General features: G+C 41.0%; 3 protein-coding genes and 1 non-coding gene across 7 annotated transcripts in view; all 4 read left to right on the top strand.

Annotated features, from left to right (window-relative positions):
- The first annotated feature begins 656 nt into the window (after window positions 1–656).
- nabp1a (nucleic acid binding protein 1a) lies at window positions 657–7811 on the top strand. Of its 2 annotated transcripts, none has more exons than XM_061692810.1 (6): window positions 657–725; window positions 3379–3517; window positions 3619–3690; window positions 5876–5960; window positions 6292–6361; window positions 7014–7811. In XM_061692810.1, exons 1-6 carry the CDS (start codon window positions 707–709, stop codon window positions 7223–7225), a joined length of 597 nt encoding a protein of 198 aa, XP_061548794.1. In that variant the 5' UTR covers window positions 657–706; the 3' UTR covers window positions 7226–7811. The 2 variants fall into 2 exon arrangements, with proteins under 2 accessions (XP_061548794.1, XP_061548793.1); XM_061692809.1 differs by lacking the exon at window positions 657–725 and adding an exon at window positions 1160–2039.
- On the top strand, window positions 665–746 carry trnas-cga (transfer RNA serine (anticodon CGA)). Its single transcript has one exon. It is a non-coding gene; the product is annotated as a tRNA-Ser (tRNA).
- A 3209-nt stretch (window positions 7812–11020) lies between the features above and the next one.
- Window positions 11021–14529, top strand: LOC133410587 (C-X-C chemokine receptor type 2-like). Of its 2 annotated transcripts, XR_009769561.1 has the most exons (3): window positions 11021–11302; window positions 12292–13900; window positions 14007–14529. XR_009769561.1 is itself a non-coding variant. In XM_061691962.1 (2 exons), exons 1-2 carry the CDS (start codon window positions 11299–11301, stop codon window positions 13356–13358), a joined length of 1071 nt encoding a protein of 356 aa, XP_061547946.1. In that variant the 5' UTR covers window positions 11021–11298; the 3' UTR covers window positions 13359–14529. The 2 variants fall into 2 exon arrangements, 1 of the variants encoding a protein (XP_061547946.1); XM_061691962.1 differs by having other exon boundaries at window positions 12292–14529.
- Window positions 14530–15587: 1058 nt separating this feature from the next.
- spegb (striated muscle enriched protein kinase b) overlaps window positions 15588–18022 on the top strand; it is a 51610-nt gene continuing 49175 nt past the window's right edge. For both annotated transcript variants that reach the window (XM_061692497.1, XM_061692496.1), the window contains exon 1: window positions 15588–16411. In XM_061692497.1, the coding sequence (XP_061548481.1) occupies window positions 15994–16411 (418 nt within the window). In that variant the 5' untranslated portion in view covers window positions 15588–15993. The remainder of the gene's footprint in view (window positions 16412–18022) is intronic.

The following is an 18022-nucleotide window of genomic DNA, read 5'->3' as shown; positions in this document are numbered from 1 at the left end:
GAGGGACAGCCAAGGTTTGATGTTTTGGAGACAAAGTTAGATAGAGTAGACTTCGATGGTTTGGACACAGTCCAGAGGAGAAATAGTGAGTATATTGGTAGAAGGGTGATGAGGATGGAGCTGCCAGGCAAGAGAGCTAGAGGTAGACCAAAGAGAAGGTTGATGGATGTAGTGAGGGAAGACATTAGGGCAGTTGGTGTTCGAGAGGAGGACGCAGGATATAGGCTTATATGGAAAAGGATGACATGCTGTGGTGACCCCTAATGCGACAAGCCGAAAGTAAAAGAAGAAGAAGAAACAGGTATCTTAGGGCGATGCTAAATAGTGCTTTTTTTTTTTTTTTGCCAACACCGTCTAATGTGGAGTTCGCCATGAAAAAGGTATCTCGTTTATCCCTACTTGTCGCTTCAAGTTTTTGTTTGCATTTTATATTCCTCATCTGCAGTTACAATCATCAACAAACTTTGTCAACAGGTTGAGTTCAGTCCTCCTTTGATTGAGAGATAGTAACTCAGGCCTCGTTCTATGAGGTTAAAAAGGCCGGATAAGTTAACCGTTGAGTTGGTGCTTGTCTCCCTCCTGCGTCCAAAGTACATTAGCACCTCCCGTACGTTCTGACTATTATAACGTACAAGTACACAATTCTGGAACAACACTTTACATCGTCACGGTGGCCGAGAGGTTAAGGCGTTGGACTCGAAATCCAATGGGGTTTCCCCGCACAGGTTCGAATCCTGTTCGTGACGTAACATTTTTATGTATTTGTGTGAATGCTGCCATATTCTCAACGTAATTTATTTCGTAAAACTAATTAGGCACACACCTTTTCGTTTGATAAAAGAAAATGGCTTATTTAACGTCTTTTACCTTGTGCCGACGCCGTCTTCTGTGGTTGGTTTAGCATTCGGAATTCATTTGAAAAGAACCAACTCCATTAGTTATTTTCTTCAAACACCGACGTGTGCTATCGATTTATGTTTGAACTATTAAATATTTGTTTAGTCTTTAACCAAAGTAATATTCGCTCTTTCAATTTGACACGGATTTGTTGCTTCAAAAAGGCATTTCGAAAATTATACCCCCTCTGAATGGGGAAAATGGAACTGTCCGAAGTATATAAAAATAAATGTAAAAAAATCAACGGCAGCCTTGTGTGACGTAAGTCCCGAGGCATAGTGGAAGCATTGCTGTTTGTGGCTACTAAAACTTGCTTCGCTGTCCAGCTGCGTATTTTGTACACATTTATCGAGCTATAAAAACTTAGCGAGGCTGTTTATTGGAACTGTCAGCTTTAGTCGTATGCTCATTTATAGAGACATACACGTAGGTTCGACATATTATTTTAACACAACTGCGCGAGAGCGACGCTAACAGTTTCACTCTTGAAAAGGCAACACAAAGGAAATGCGGCCGGTTAGTGTTGTGTAAATTATAAATGATTTTTTTTTTTTTTTACATATAGGGAGAGGCTTTCAAATTCATTTAATCCCTGGTACGAGCCGAAACTGCAAAAATTGTTGACTCAGGACTCGGGATTTTTTTCAGACCGGTATTTTTAATGTTACGGCGAATTGCAAAATAGTACCAAACTATTTATTATATATTTTTTTAAAAATATGATCTCAATGACACCAGCCATGAAAAGAAACTCCTCGAAAAATAAAAGTAGGGAACGAGCTGGCTGTCGTTTAAGCTAGATAGGCTAGGTAGCGCATGAGCTATTGCCTTTTTTTTTCTTCGAAGGCGGCTGTCTTTTCCTTTCCTGCTTTTTACTTGTAACCAACGTGTTTGCTTTGTGACTTGACTCTGTGAAAAGTAAATCATTGTGTACATAAAGGAGCGCTCAGGCGTGTTTGTCCAAGCTAATATGCTAGCGGGGCTACTGCTAACATAGCTAGGCTAGCATTCTGTGGTGGTTGTGGGTTGGGTGGCATCGACGCGGACAATGGCAGCACCCTCGACCGAAGCGGTGTTCTTGATTAAAGACGTCAAGCCCGGCTCGAAAAACCTCAATATTGTATTCATCGTGTTGGAAATAGGTAAGTGTTGGACCTCACGGTGGCTCTTCACTGTCCTTTGCCCGAACCGCGTGTGCTCTTAAAGGGACAGACGCGTTTTTGTGTTGGCACGACGTGGGTTTAATGTCGTGTTGAAAGGGGTCCTGTGGTTACGACGTTAAGTTCCCACGACGGTGGCGTTACTCAAATTATTTTTTTTTTTTACCGAGGTTGAAATGTAAGTGTACGTCAGTAAAGTCAAAATAACAGTTAACACTTGTATGAAAAACACTGGCCATAAATGAAAATCAATTGAATGGAGGGAAAAGAGCTTAAGAAACATTAATAGTAGTCGCTATTGTGATCCATCTAACCCATTCATCAAATATGATATTTAAATTCCATGATTTAGATTTTAAACTATTACAAACTATGTACAAGGCTAATAAAAATATCTTACCAATAAATACTCAAAGTTTGAAAAAGAGGAGTGAGCAATTACAGTTGAAAGAAAAAAAAATCTAAACACCAGGATTCGGAATCAAAGTGATGGAAAAGAACACAGTAGTGAAAGGTGCGACTTTATGGAACAACCTGAACAGAAACAAAAGAGGCAAGCTAAATTCATACATTTAAAAAGGTCCTTTTAATAAATAGATGCTAAATGGAAATTTACATGTAAAATGTAAATGTTTTTCTTTAAAAGCAGAAAATACAAGTAACTTCCCTCTGCTCAATTACAATTTTGTTTTCATCTATACATTGGTCTGCTTTTATGTCTGTCTGTCTAGCTATCTAGACTATCTAGAGAGAGAGAGAAAAAAGGCAGGTTGCAAGTGATAGGATGTCTTGTCTATTACGAACCGACACTAACACAGTAATAAACTCATGGTTACGGTAGTCTTACGGCGCAAGGCAAACAATTTCCCTGTGCCCCATTCGCAGCTTCAAAATATCATAGTTTAGTTAAATATTTGTATGAAAAACACTTTAAGGCCATAAATGCTGCGCAAATTGGTTCATTGTGTGCTGTCTGTAATCTGCAAACATCAGAGTTATGGTTATTTGTCTGAAAAACACAGTCAAATAAAAAACAGTAAGCATTTTGGTACCAAAGCACAGCTTTTGGTGCGGTGGGACAACGTATTACACCGCAGCACAAACTAGTTAATTGCGCAACATTTTTAACCTCAAAACGTCATAATTACAGTAAATGTTTGCACGTAAAACAATCCCAAGACATAAATATAAAATACTTAAATGGAAAAACTAAGTACACCGGTGACCTAACAACGTGTTCGTACAGCCCTGTGCCGCTCATAACGTTGAAACATCGGACGGGACCTTTGTAAAGCGAGGACTAATGTTTTCGTTCAACTAGGACGAGTGACCAAGACGAAAGACGGTCATGAAGTGCGATCCTGCAAGGTGGCGGACAAGAGCGGCAGTATCGCCATCTCTGTTTGGGACGAGCTGGGCAGTCTCATTCAGCCTGGCGACATTATCAAACTCACCAGAGGGTAAGCATGGACCCATTCAGGTTAGATCCTGGAAAAAAGACAACAAAATTCCTAAAATGCTCTTTTCATGGGATTTTAAAGGCCTGGCGTCTGTGTTTTAGATATGCATCGATATGGAAAGGCTGCCTGACACTTTACACTGGAAGAGGTGGAGATTTGCAGAAGATCGGAGAGTGAGTAATATCAGTAATTTACTCCTATCTAGGGCTCAGCGAGTATGGAAAAAGGAATGATCACGATTAGTAAACACGATTATTAATTGATTTCGAAACTTAGTATTTAACTACCAGAACTCAACCGTCAATACCCGTGAGTATTATGTCTTTCTGTGTGTGTTACTACGGCGTTTGTGTAAATATTCGTTATTTTAAGTTAAATCCCTCCCATGATCTAATGCTAATGTTAGCTAGCCCGTCAATAGGGTTTTCCATTGACTGATACCATAAACTGGCGATTTCTAAAACAGTCTTGTATTTAAATATTCAGTGTGAGTAATTATTTTTGTTGTGGATTTAGTTTTACAGTAAACCCCAACTGTGGTGTAAATGAACGGCTTAAAGGACTCTCGGGGAAGGCAGAAAAACATGCGTCACACGCTTGCTACAAGCAACACAGGGTGCGTTTGCAACGCAGGAACTGGCATACACAAGTCTCGCTGCTGGACATTAATGGTTTTTCTTCAATTACACCGTTTTTGTGATCGTTAAAAGCCAAAATTAAGATTACATTTTATTCGACCAGCCATATTCATATCTATGAAAGAATGTTAGGGGCACACTCAAAACGATTACTCTCTGATTAGTCATATTTTATCCTATCAAAGTTGAGAAAAACATGTAGTTTTTTTTTTTTTTTTTTACATTAGTCTTAACATTACGAGAGAAAAAAAATGAAGTTCTAGTAATGCAAGAATAAGCATGTACAGTGTATTGGAGATTAGTCGGACAATTACGGAAGTTGTATGTTTTTGTGAAAAGGTAATTTAAAGAATATGTTTAAGATTAAAGTAATATTTCGACAACAAATTGTCTATATTTTAGATGAAAGCAGTAATATTATGATAGCATTTTAGTTTTAATATTTTGAGGAAAAGTTGTATACTTCACTTAGTTTTTTTTTTAGTGCAGCCCAACTTCTAGCTACAAATCTTTTGGGATGTTGACTCACCTCAACTTCATTTATTAGGCACTTTAAATACAACCACGGCTGAAAAAAATAGTGCTGTACACCGATAAGAAGCCAAATTAAAAAATGAAAACAATTTAAGATAACAATAACAGTAAAACATATATACAGTGAAACCTCAATAAAAGGAACCCCGGTATGACGGATATCGGATAAAATGGACCTTTGGAACTGAATGTGTTCAAAATTAGTTTCCATTTGTCACTTAAACTGCTGTTGACAAAGTCTGTTAGTTCCAGAATTGGCCACTGTTGTTTACTGGCGCTGTGGGGCAATGCAGGCAGAGAATGGGACCGATGTATTTCCAGGTCACAGGTATGCAAACAATTCCAAAAGCCGTGCCTATGTGGCGGCCATGTTGAATGTGGAGCATTGACGTTGCGGCCATGTCATGATGGCTGTATCTATTGTCTATTGTACATATACTTGCAGGGAGAGAAGAGAGAGAGAGCAGCATGACGGTAGTGTTAACTCTCAGGAATACAAACAAGTCTCTAGACTTTGGAGCATACTATTGTTGGTACAATAACAGTTTTTTATTTTTTGTCAACCCGTTTATCTTTGGCAACTGATTTTGGAACTATGAAGCACACACATTCCTCGCGGCTCATGAAAGCGACTCTCCTATGATAAGTACTGTGCGTGAACAATGTCACCAAAACCAAGCACACAGACGTGCTAAATTTGGGTAAAATGTAAAACCTTCAAACATTTTCAAGCTTTTTTTCATATTTACAATAACTTTGTACTGTACTGGGCGTTTTAGGCCACGAAAAAAACCTACGAAACAATAATTTTGTACTGTACAGTAATATGGGTGCATATGGCCTCCAAAAAAAGCGCTTCAATATAAGACAATCAGCAATGTCGGACGATCCACGCCCTTATTAGTCAATTCTATCGGGGTTCCACTGTATATATATTTTTTCATATTAAATTGTACTTTAGGCTTACTTTGCCTTTGTTTTTCAGTCCAATTTGTTGTCCTCCAAATATATAAATGAGATAACTTAAAACATAAAATTAAATCTACGACACTACAAACATTGTCAGGATTGCTTCTTTTAGGGACCACTCATAAGACTTTTTTAAAATGGGTATTTTAAACCAATCTTTTACAGCTTTTCTGGCATTTGAATGTGACATTTAAGCATGTTTATATGTCCCTTACAGATTTTGCATGGTGTATTCAGAAGTGCCCAATTTCAGCGAGACAAATCCAGAGCTGCTCGCTCAAGCAAACCAGCAAAACAAATCAGTGAGTGGTCGAGCAACCTCATCCATTTTGTTGTTGAATGTACACAGTAGTGTACACAGTGTAAATTGAATTTCCCTTTGAGGGATTTAAAGTCGTATAATAACATGGTACTGTTAAAAAAAAAAAGCAACTAAATCACACTTTCTACATGTATCATGGGGTAATACCTCACATACAAAAAATAAAACAAACCAGGCCACTTATATATATACAGTAATTTAATGTCCTCCTGTAAGATGTCCAGTATTGGAGTTAAGGTCATACAGGAACTAACTTGTGTTTTTGCTCCAGATAGATTATGTAAATTTATTTATTTCGTATTTGGCAACAGGGCAAACCTGACCAGAATCAGAGGGGAAACTCTCCACCCAATCAGAATTCAGGTACACCTCCTGCACCAGGTAAGTGTAACAGCATTGTTCTTTTAGTTTCCACATTGTTTTTACAGCGGTTTAAAGGAGACATGCATTAGTTTTTTTTTTTTTCTAGATAAAAATATCTACATGGTTAATTTCACACTTGATAGCTGGGCATGCACTCCCTGTCTTGACGTTACTTTAAAAAATATATTTTTGACCCACCCCAAAAAAAATTATAATTTCATGTATTAATAGTTTAAACCGTATACATGTATATCACAAACTATGATCCCAAAACACTAATATAATTTCAAACACATTTTACATTACCTTTTTAAAAATAAATCACTTCCTGATGATTTTATTAAAAAAAAAAAAAAATGCTTTTGCAGTCTTGTCAAGGAATAACTTTGTTGTTGTTAACTTGAGCTTTTTGATAGTCACTCATTATCTGAAAAACAAGGCAAAGGCTCTCTCTAATGTTTGCTATCATCCTGGGCTAATCTTGGTTACTCCCTGACATACAAAGATTTAGAACAGTCAAGATGCACCACTTAAACGTACTTCCTTGACACGAATTACTACCGGAGGCTTTAGCGTACTTTTGTGACATCTTGGTAAAGATACTAAAAAATATGTGGAGAGCATACTTGAATGGAAAAAAACATCTCACGATTCCTCTCTCACCCAACAGGTAACGGCTCCATGGCACCGTTTTCCGCCAACAATAACAACAGCGGCGGCCCTGCACTGGGCGGGGCCCGCGATTCTGCATTCGGGCGGCCAAATGGCCGGTCGCCTGGCAACGGAGCGATGCCGTCATCTGCCAGCGGACCCCCGTCTGCTGCAGCCAAGTCTTCGGTTAACATTAGCAATGGCAGGGACCCGCGACGTGCCAAAAGATGAAAAGGGGTGGGCTGGGGAGGACCTCGCTACATCATTCTCCCTTTTAACCTGACTTCAATTCAAATCGATATTGACCGCTGTCACAGTCCAGTCACATGTAGAGTAGCTGCGTCGTTCTTTAACACAGATGAGACTGTGTCCTTAGTTGCTCAGAACGCTGCGGTTTCACTGTTGAACTCCTCCAATCTACTCAAGCCCCTTTAGGCACCCACTAAATGTTAGTATCGCTTTAAAATTCTGGCATATTATATATAGCCTACATGAATGGTCTGTGGACTTTCTTCTCTTCATTTCAAAGTGAGAAAAATGTTCATAGTCATCAAAAAACCCAAATTGTGTCAATAGCGCTACAGATTGATCACCTAACCAAACTTCACCTGTGGAGGGCGTTATAAATTGGTGTTTTACAAAGGACGGGTTGATTCGGTAGAGCCTTTTTTTATTATTATTTTCCCTTCAAAACATTTTATCTCGCTTTCCACGATTGTACCATCTTTAAAGTGGGGCCACTTCAAGCTTGGCAAAAACAGTTCATCAAATAAATTTTACAACAGTTGTAAAATGTTTTTTTTTTTTTTTTTTTTTTTTTTTTTTTTTTTTTTAAATTGACCCCAACCACCCAAAGAACACATTTGCTTCCTGTTAAAGGCTCACATACTGTGCGAACCAGCTTAAGCAATGTGTTGGCCCATCATTTCTACATATCCTTTTGTTGCACCAAGCACCTCACATATTGACTCTTGGCATTGCCCCATTTGTTCTTCCAGGCAATGTGCTGCACTTTCATTTTAGTGACAATTTTATGTACTCCCACAGTATCAGTATGTTAAAACTGGATTTGAACTGTGAAGTGACAACCCCGACCCCCGCCCCCAGCTAGACCACAGAACTGTTTTGGTTGACGTATCCCATACAACTGTGTGTATATTAACTGAACGGAAACCTGATGGATGAGTTTGTGTATCACTTACTGGTGTGCATTATTTTAATAAAAACAATTGTCTATTTTTCTGATTTGGGGGAGAAAAAGGGGGAAAAAAGGTAATTGTCACTTGAACCACGCAGTGTAAATCCAGTATTATGAGAAACCCAAGGGTCTAAAGAAGACAAAATGGCCCCAATTGGACTAAATTGTGCAGCTAGATTGCTGCTACAGAGCCCCACACATGACATGGGGGCAAATAATAAAATTGATCCCATGAAATAGCTAAAATGTGTGCACAAATACTGCTTTGGTGGTTTAACATTCACATGAACAACTTGGACATATATGTAAACAAATGGAGCGCACCTTCACGAGTAAGTGCAATGTCCCTTTTAAAGGTGCACTCAAGTTTGCTTATGCTACAGCTGCTTTGTGGCCACAATTTAGGAATTTTGTGAGCATTTTATATCTATATTATGGTCATGAATTAAAAAAAAAAGTTCCCCATACTAAATTGGGATGCTTCAGGCCTACGATGTAGTGTTTTGAGGCAAAATTTTACCCTATCTCTCAAAGCACACTATCATTCCTAGAGTTAGTTTGATTAAATGACAGACTACACTCAGTTGCCAAAACGTTACCCATGTGCGATATCTCATGCAATCCATCACTTCAATAACGTTGATACACTAGTGTGCTGACTATCGTTACATTGCACAGATTAGGCGTCTATTGTCTTAAGCGCGGCGGCACGGTGGACGACTGGTTAGAGTGTCAGCCTCGCAGTTCTGAGGACCTGGGTTCAATCCCCGGCCCCGCCTGTTTGGAGTTGTCATGTTCTCCCCGTGCCTGCGTGGGTTTTCTCCGGGCACTCCGGTTTCCTCCCACATCCCAAAAACATGCATTAATTGGAGACTCTAAATTGCCCGTAGGCATGACTGTGAGTGCGAATGGTTGTTTGTTTCTATGTGCCCTGCGATTGGCTGGCAACCAGTTCAGGGTGTACCCCGGCCTCCTGCCCGATGACAGCTGGGATAGGCTCCAGCACGCCCGCGACCCTAGTGAGGAGAAGCGGCTCAGAAAATGGATGGATGGATGGATGTCTTCAGTAGCAAGGAAGGAAATATGACATTTGACATGTGTCAACACAGATGTGTCAGTCATGAGCTGCGTGGGAAACTTCCTCAACATTGGTGGTCAGCCTGGAATCAGGTGCTACTCTTTCAGTTTCACTGTGTGTTGACACTGGGCCCCAGATGTCCACATTGTCACTCAAAGAGCTATACAGAAATAATAACACTTTATTGATCTCCACAGGGGAAATTCAGGTGTTACAGCTCTGGTGCCTTCACACTAAACGGTCGCAGTCCTTATGTTGAAAACATGCTCTTCCACCAGTGGCCTGTTGGTTGTCTCATTGCTGGTGGCCAGATTCCGCAGTGGAGGGACAGAAGAAGAGCCGTATTCTCCCTTCACATTGGTATAGGGGAGCTCCAGACCTTTATTCGCTCTCGTTGTACTCTATGATAGTAGAAGAGCTATACATAAGTCTACTGGTAATACCCCCTAAAAGTTATAAAAATACTCAGTAAATAAACTGATGAAGTTTCTAAGTTACATAAATCCTCACAAAGAGCCTGTTAAGTGAATACAGATTTGTTCCTAAATACATTACACATGTTCGAAGATAATTTCTGAAAATATACAAAGACAGAATTGTGTAGTCCTGAATTGTGGAGCTATACCATTAAACATTTTGTCACCATTTCAGTTTTCCTGATTTTATTTTTGGTGTATGGCTAAAATGGTGCCCAGTGACCAGTGTTGGGGAGGAACTAATTACGTACTACTAGATTATATAATTAAATTCTAAAATTTGACAGTGGCACTTTTCTCTGTTGTGTGTCAAATTTAGAAGACATTTATTTTTACTTTACAGGGAATTTTAACCTACTGAAATGTTTTCCGAATTGCCAAAACTGCTATTTAACCTACTTAAATACTCCCCAAGGGTAATCTAAATATTCCTATATCTATTGAAATACTCGCTAAAAGTGGCCTAAAACGACTAAAAAGTTACCTACCGGTATATGCAGTCCAGTGCATGAGCTTCATTTTATATCTTCTATCATTCCATTCAACCATTTTCCTGTCTTTCCACTAATTTATTCAGAACACTATATGTCCATAAAAGACTGGACAAAAATACATACAAAACATGGAATACAAAAAGGGTTTTATATCATAAACTGTTAAAAATAAAAGCTCCTTTGCCAATGTCGCCATAATCTCGATTTGTATCTCATTACTTTTCACCGGGTAGGTTAAAAGCACTATCATTTACAGACCCAGCCATTTATTCATTCATTCATCTTCCGTTCCGCTTATCCTCACTAGGGTCGCGGGCGTGCTGGAGCCCATCCCAGGAATCTTCGGGCGAGATGCGGGGTACACTCTGAACTGGTCGTACATTTAACGCGTTAAAATGTACAAAGGTTGAAGGGTGTTGTTGAGCCGGGAGCTCAACAACACCCTTCAACCTCTGATCTTAGAATCGCCTATGCCAATGAGCACTAATCACATGAATGATATACCACTTTGTCTTAATATTAGATCAGATAAGCAGATGGGAAATGGACTGACACACGCCATATGAAATTGAACAAGAAATCAGTCATTTTGTTTTGAAAAAGCCATTTTGGGGGGGATTCCAGCCCTCCGTCTTTGACGTAGAACTACCACTAGAGAATTTGTCCAAATGAGCCCCAGTTGAAAGCAGGTGTCCTTAACAGATGGGCGATGCTACATGGCGATGTTTTTTTGTCTACACCATCTAATGTGGGTGGAGCATGGCAACAAAAAGGTGAAAAAGAAGGTGCAAGGGCAAGTTAATTACATTTTAATCAATCTCTATTCTGAGTATTTTTCAGTTTGTAAGAATCCTTAAACCTTTTGTGAACTTACGGTTTCTCTTTTATGTCCACAAATTGTGTGATGGTGCACATCTTATGACATATATGCAGCCCGTGTTTCAAAGGGGAAGTTTTTTTGTGTGTGTGTGGAAGACAACCCAAACCCTCTGATTCAGTGAACTCACAAAACAATTCACCAAAGCACAGAAAAGACAAGCTGAGGACTAAAAAAGAACATGAGTAAGTAACATTTTCTTAATCCTTGATAATGGTAACCCTAACATATGTAAATGCAGTATACAGTGCAATACAATGCAATACAATAATATTTAAAATATGAATTTCTTTACACAAATGGAAAAAGCTTTGAGCAAACAAAAAAATAGTAGCTCTGATGATGGGAGGAGTGTCAAGAAAGGCAGAGTTGTTGCTCCTTGTCTTACACTTTAGTGTATCGCCTGCTGCACAGGAGCCACCAGAATGACTGGCAAGTACTCGAATCCTTCAAATGCTGTATTTATTGAGTAAAATTTAGGCAACAGTTTTGCGGTCTGTCACCCCATCTAGCTCAAAGTTGCAAACACACAATTCAACTGAAAGACAGTTCTTTATGCAGAATTACATTGCATGCAGTGCTGTGGATGCATTTAGATCAGTTTCAAATTAAATGATTTGTATTTGTGTTTTGTGAGCACAGCATAGTTAAGTAGTGGTTAGTGTGTCTGCCTCACATTTGGCTTCTGTGTGACATTTGCTTGCGTGGGTTTTCTTCTAAAAGAAAGGGGAAAAAAAGGCATGGTATGTTTATTGAAAATCCTAAATTGTCCATATGTGTGAATGAGCCTTGCGATTGACTAGCAATCAGGGTACGCCAAAAAGTCACCTGGGATAGGCTGCAGATCACTCGGAACCATATCAAAATCTCTCTCTCTCTCTCTCTCTCTCTCTCTCTCTCTCTCTCTCTCTCTCTCTCGCTCTCTCTCTCTCTCTCTCTCTCTCTCTCTCTCTCTCTCTCTCTCTCTCTATATATATATATATATATATATATGTGTGTTTGTGCCCTGAAATCGACCTGTGACCAGTCCAGGGTCTACCCCACTTCACTCACAGAAAGTCAGTTCAGGTTAATCGAAGACTCTAACGTTCATCTATGACCCTAATAAGGAATAGCGGTATAGAAAATAGATGGACGCATGTTTCGTGTGACTTTGTCCTGATCTCGCCCTCAGATCAAAGCTCCTTCTACATAATTGACTTTGACTCAGCATACGATGAATTCAACTTCACTTACAACGACACAGACTTCATCGTCAACCCTGAGACGCAACCTTGCAACCCATTTTCCATCCCGGACGCCGCTGCAATTTTCATCAGCGTCTTTTACATCATCGTCTTTCTTCTGGCCATACCCGGAAATTTGGTGGTGGGCCTGGTGATCGGTCTCAGCAAGCAGGCACTTCCCCCTTCTGACCTCTACCTCCTTCACCTGGCCGTTGCCGACCTTCTGCTGGCTATCACGCTCCCATTCTGGGCCACCTCTGTCTCCAAGGGATGGGTTTTTGGAGACGGTTTGTGCAAAATAATCACCATAATCCAAGAACTCAGCTTCTACTCCAGCATCCTCTTCCTGACATGCATCAGCATGGACCGCTACATGGTCATCGTCCGAGCCATGGAGGCCCGGAGGTCTAACCGGCAGCTGGTGAGCTGGGGAATCTGTGCTGTGGTCTGGTCCGTCGGAGCTCTTCTGTCCTTGCCGGGCCTCCTGTACTCATCTTTCTCGTCCTCCGGTCACATGGTGTGCGCCGAGTACTATGACCCGCGCAGCGCGGACGAGTGGCGCCTGGCTACCAGAGTCCTCCGCCACTCCCTTGGTTTCGTCATCCCGCTTACCATCATGCTACCCTGCTACGGCATCACCATCCAGCGCCTCTTTCGCATCCGCGGCGGGTTCCAGAGGCAGCGAGCCATGAGGGTGATCGTGTTCGTGGTGGTGGCGTTCCTGCTCTGTTGGACGCCGTACCACATCGCGGTGATGACAGACACCTTCTTCCGGGCGAAGATAGTGCAGTACCGGTGCCCCGCCCGGATAGGGGTGGATCAGGCCATGCTCGCCACCCACAGCCTGGGCCTGTTGCACAGTTGCGTCAACCCCGTGTTGTATGCTTTTGTGGGAGAGAAGTTCAGGAGGAGGTTGCAGCAGCTTATGAGGAAGATGGGCGTCCTGGAGCGAACGTCGGTGTCGAGGACGAGCAGGTCTTCACTCTCCTCTGAGATCACGTCTACATTCATGTAAAGAACTCTGAAGGGACTCTTGATGTCTGTTTGGAAATGACCAAAGTTTAGTTGTATTTTGTTAATATTCTATTATTTGAATCTCTGTCATCCCATTTTTTTAACTTCTTCTTGTGTTTTAAAGAGGACATATTACGGAAAAGTAGATTTTTTAAGTGCTTGTATACAAATAGTTATAGAGGACTGTCTACCCATCACGTGTGAAATTAAACAACCAAATCAATCTTTTGTTATCTGACATTTTCAAGCAACAACACGGAAGCACGAATGATTCAAAGCCAAAAGGTGTTACGAGCTTCTGACTTCCAGCAGATACATATATTATTGAAATTCTCAGCTAAGTTGTCGACGTAGGCGACTTGGTGTTTTGAAGATGTGTCTGATTCGGTGACTTGATTTTTTTTCTCAAGTTTTGCAACATAATGCCGCCATGTCAACATCCATCCATCCGTTTTCCAAACCGTTTATCCTCACTAGGGTCTCGGGCATGCTGGAGCCTATCGCAGTTGACCCTGGGCGGGAGGCGGGGTGCACCCTGAACAGGTCGCCAGCCAATCGCAGAGCACATAGAAACAAACAACCATTCACACTCACATTTACACCTATGGGCAATTTAGAGTCTTCAATTAACCAAAATTCATGTTTTTAGGATCTGGGAGGAAAACCCATGCAGGCACGTGAAGAACATGCAAACTCCACACAAGGGCTGGCGACCAATTCAGGTTGTATCCCGCCTCTCGCCCGAAGATAGCTGAGTTAGGTTCCAGCATGCCCGCAACCCTAGTGAAGATACGTGGTACAGAAAATGGATGGATGGATAACCATTGACTGGATGATTGCGTCTAAGGCTTCCATGACTTTCTACTGGCCCCTCAAGGTCAATTGTATTAATTGAACCATGAGTGATGGGCTGAGTCTTTATTTTATTCTGTCAGTTTTTATTAGGCGTCATATAACAAGATAAACAAAACAATCTCAGCAAATAAAATCCTCATACACGCCTTCTTTCTTTGTGTGTGTGTGTGGTCCAGTGCAGCGTATGAAATTATTTTCAAGATGACTGAACTCTTACTATGAGAACGGGGTATTGGAAATAGTCTTGTCAACATGCAATGCACACTTTAAACACGTAAATGTAGCATTTTACCGTGTATATAACAATGTATATGACCATCCGCCAGTTGTTTATGGTGTATGCCGACTTTCAAAAGTATGACAGATTCTAGTAATAAAAGTTCAATGCCAAATGCTTTGTAACAAATGTTTTGATTTCTTCTTTAGTAAGTAAAACATCCATTTGAGAAAGGACGCAAGGTCATTTAAACAGTATGCCAGTGCAGATTTGTTAAAAAGACATTTTCATCGTGAGGTAGAATGCTTTGCGAAAGTTTTGCATAATGTTGGTGTATTCGCGCTCCAATACTGTGGAATGCTCTACCCACAGATATAAGAGCTGCTACGTTAGTAGAAATGTTTAAATCCAGACTTAAGACTTATTTCTACTCTTTGGCATTTAGTTAAAGTACATGGAGGCCTTTTTTACTGATGCTTGTCCTAGCTTCTTCGCCCTTGTGGCTTGAAAATGGCTGATGTACGGTCAGTCTAGCTGCCAAGTCAGGGGCCGAGAAACTCAGTGTTGCGGCAATAGGTATGCAGCAGAAAAGCTTACTATCTGACACATTTTCAGAAATAGGCAGAAAACAAAAGATTTATTCAGTTGTTTAATTTCACACTTGATAGGTGGGCAAGCATTCCACAAACCCTACTACAGCATTTCTATACAAGCCATTAAAAAGTAAAATATCCAAAATATGCCAACTTTAAGTAAAATGTCATTCAAGTACCAATCCTTTTACTTGAGTACAAAGTTATTTGTGTGTTTTTCCTCTCCATTTGTTATGTAATTGTTCTGAACACAGAACCTGTCATTTGACAACCTCCTGAAATCTGATAACTGTCCCGTACCCACCACCCACTCTGCTCTGCCGAGTTTGGGTTGTCGCACCACCTCACATGTTCTACTGACCCCAGGTTGGCTAAAAATGACAAAGGGGGTGGGACCCCAGCTAGTGGCAGCTGCCATTGTAAGCTTGCTGGGCCCATGACTGTCATTTCCCCCAACAAACTGGCAGAGGTGGCGGCGGTGGCGGTGTTCGGTGCATGGAGAGGTGGGGGCAGGGGGGGTAGATCATGCACGGGGTGGATTAGCTCATGGGGAAAGGAAAGGGGGGCTCCATCCAACCTACTGGACAATCGCTTGATATTCACCACCAGAAACCAAGCGAGACTTGCAGGGTATTGAGGGAAAATTCACAGAAGACTTACATTCACTGGGACTGGTGACCGAGAGCTCAGGAGCAAAAAGACACAGTCGTCACTTTCAAGAGACAAGAAGTCAAGGGAGCTGTTAATGCAACATGATCCAAAGGGTCTCGCACTAAATATACCACTGTGTCAGAGAGTGGCACTAGCTCTTTCTCCTGATTCAACAGGTAACTTTTTTTTTGTTTATTTCAACAGCAAAGACATTTTAGAGAGGTTAATGATCTAAAGATTCAAAAATGTAACTACAGATCACTCAAGATTTTTTAATTTAGTTCATGTCACAGCCATACAATCCCTCTTTTTAAGTCACTATGAAAAAATTAGATGGGAGCACATCCCCAAAGAAAGGGGCAGGTGAAAAAATTGATCCCCCCAGCCCCGTCGTCCCACCAAAACGTTCCAAAGTGAGCCCAGAGCGAGTGTTTGCCGAGCCTAGAGGACCCGCTCATCTGAGCCCGACTCCTCCGGTTTTCACGCGCAAAATGCGGAATGCCGCCGTCGGGACGGGTTGCGACATCCGGCTTAAGGTGACTGTTTCTGGAGACCCCCAGCCTTCCCTCTATTGGTACCACAATGACGAGCTCCTCAACATGGAAAACCAGGAATACGGAGGCCTCTGGATTAGGGATTGCAAGCCCACTGATGCTGGCCTCTACACCTGTATTGCCAATAACCACCTGGGGGAGGCCCGGAGCAGTGCTGTTCTAGCTGTCTTGGATCTTGGTGAAGGTAACAACACCTTTCTGAATTACTGTAAGGTTGGTCTCATACTTATTATTCGTTATACTTTTTGTATGGGAAATCTAGATTTAACTGTGAGGTTTTAAGACATAAAACATAACGTGGACAATTTGTACATCACCTTGAATATTCAGTAAATGGCTAAGTTTCAAACCAAAAAGGCCAGTTTCCTGTTAAGTTTTTGCCATGGGTCCTCGAGACTATCTTATGCGTACTGTTATGATAGACATGTCCCCAATTTCTTTTCTTTCAAATGTCCAGAGAATACTTGGAATGATCATCCAACTTTGAACCCATGTTCCAGCTTTAGGCTCAAGTCTTTCACAATTTACCATTACCCATCTGTCTACAATACCAGCTTTCGATTAGGGCTCATTTGGGAAATTTCTCTCATTGGAGTTTGTCAAAGAATGTGCCCTGGAATTCGCCCAAAATGTCTGCTTCAAACCAAAATCGCTGACTTCCTGTTCCACTTGAAGCTTGGGTCCTTGGATTTATTTTTTGTTTATCCATCCTGTTGAAAGACTTGTCCACCCAATTTTGTGTCGATCAGTGAAACTGCTGTGTGGTGCTGATTTTTTTCCCAGCGTTGATAAAGTATGATCCATGGAAATTGCCCAAAATGGTTTCTTCAAACCAAAATGGCTGACTTTCTGTTCAATTTTGGACATGGGTCCTTGAGATATTTTCGTGCATCCTGTTATGATAGACTTGTCCAACAAATTCTGTGTCATTCGGCAAAGCTGGTGTCTGGGGCTAGTTTTTTAGTAACTTTCCAGGGGACGCTACCAAGTGTGGTCATGCTCAAGACCACTAAAATACATACTTTCAACACCCCTGAAATACATCACATTTTCACCAGGAGATGCACCTGACAAAACTGGTGAGTTTTCACTACTACTACTAATACTACTACCGCTACAACTACAACTACGACTACTACTACTACTACCTTTACCACTACTACTACTACTACTACAACTACTACTCCTTTGTGTTTTTGCCTTTGAGGCTGCTCCTCTTCTCTGATTAGTTTTCCCAACTATGGTTTCATTCACGAACACCAGTCCAATTGATTTAAGTTAGGAACTATGTAGACTTGAAAGGACATTCTTGTATAAATAGCCAAAGAAATGGGGACACATTCTCATTTTCAACGAGACGCATTCATGCGGATGTTCCTGCCGTCCATTATGCATACAGACAACATGATACATAATGCTTTCTTGGTGTCCACTCCACAAAAAAGAGATAGAGGTTACCACTACTTATGACATTCGGATCACTTGTAACAAGAATACCCTCCTGTCTTGCGATCATATACACCAGTGGTTCCAAACTGGGTTTCACAAGCTGTAGCTTATGGTCAGCAAAATAATTTGCAATACATTTTGGTTGTGACGTATCATGTAAATCAGACATCCCTGCATGCGCGCAGCATTTCTAGATTGTCTAGAAATGCTAAGCTGTATAGGTGAGGCAAGGTAACCTCGTCAAAATATTTGCGGCTTGGAAGCACAAACCTCAGGTCAAAAGTTTCCAACATGGATAAGTAATCAGTGCTTTTGCAAAGAATGAATGGGTACCATGCTTTTGGCC

The sequence above is a fragment of the Phycodurus eques genome, chromosome 12 (genome assembly GCF_024500275.1).
Source record: "Phycodurus eques isolate BA_2022a chromosome 12, UOR_Pequ_1.1, whole genome shotgun sequence".
NCBI lineage: Eukaryota > Metazoa > Chordata > Actinopteri > Syngnathiformes > Syngnathidae > Phycodurus > Phycodurus eques.
This window is presented reverse-complemented; position numbering and strand designations above follow the sequence as displayed.

Coding starts and splice junctions, on each gene's coding strand:
- nabp1a (XM_061692809.1), top strand. CDS start 1,946: ATGGCAGCACCCTCGACCGAAGCGGTGTTCTTGATTAAAGACGTCAAG. Junction 3,518..3,618: donor ATTATCAAACTCACCAGAGG/GTAAGCATGGAC, acceptor TCTGTGTTTTAG/ATATGCATCGATATGGAAAG. Junction 5,961..6,291: donor CAAACCAGCAAAACAAATCA/GTGAGTGGTCGA, acceptor ATTTGGCAACAG/GGCAAACCTGACCAGAATCA.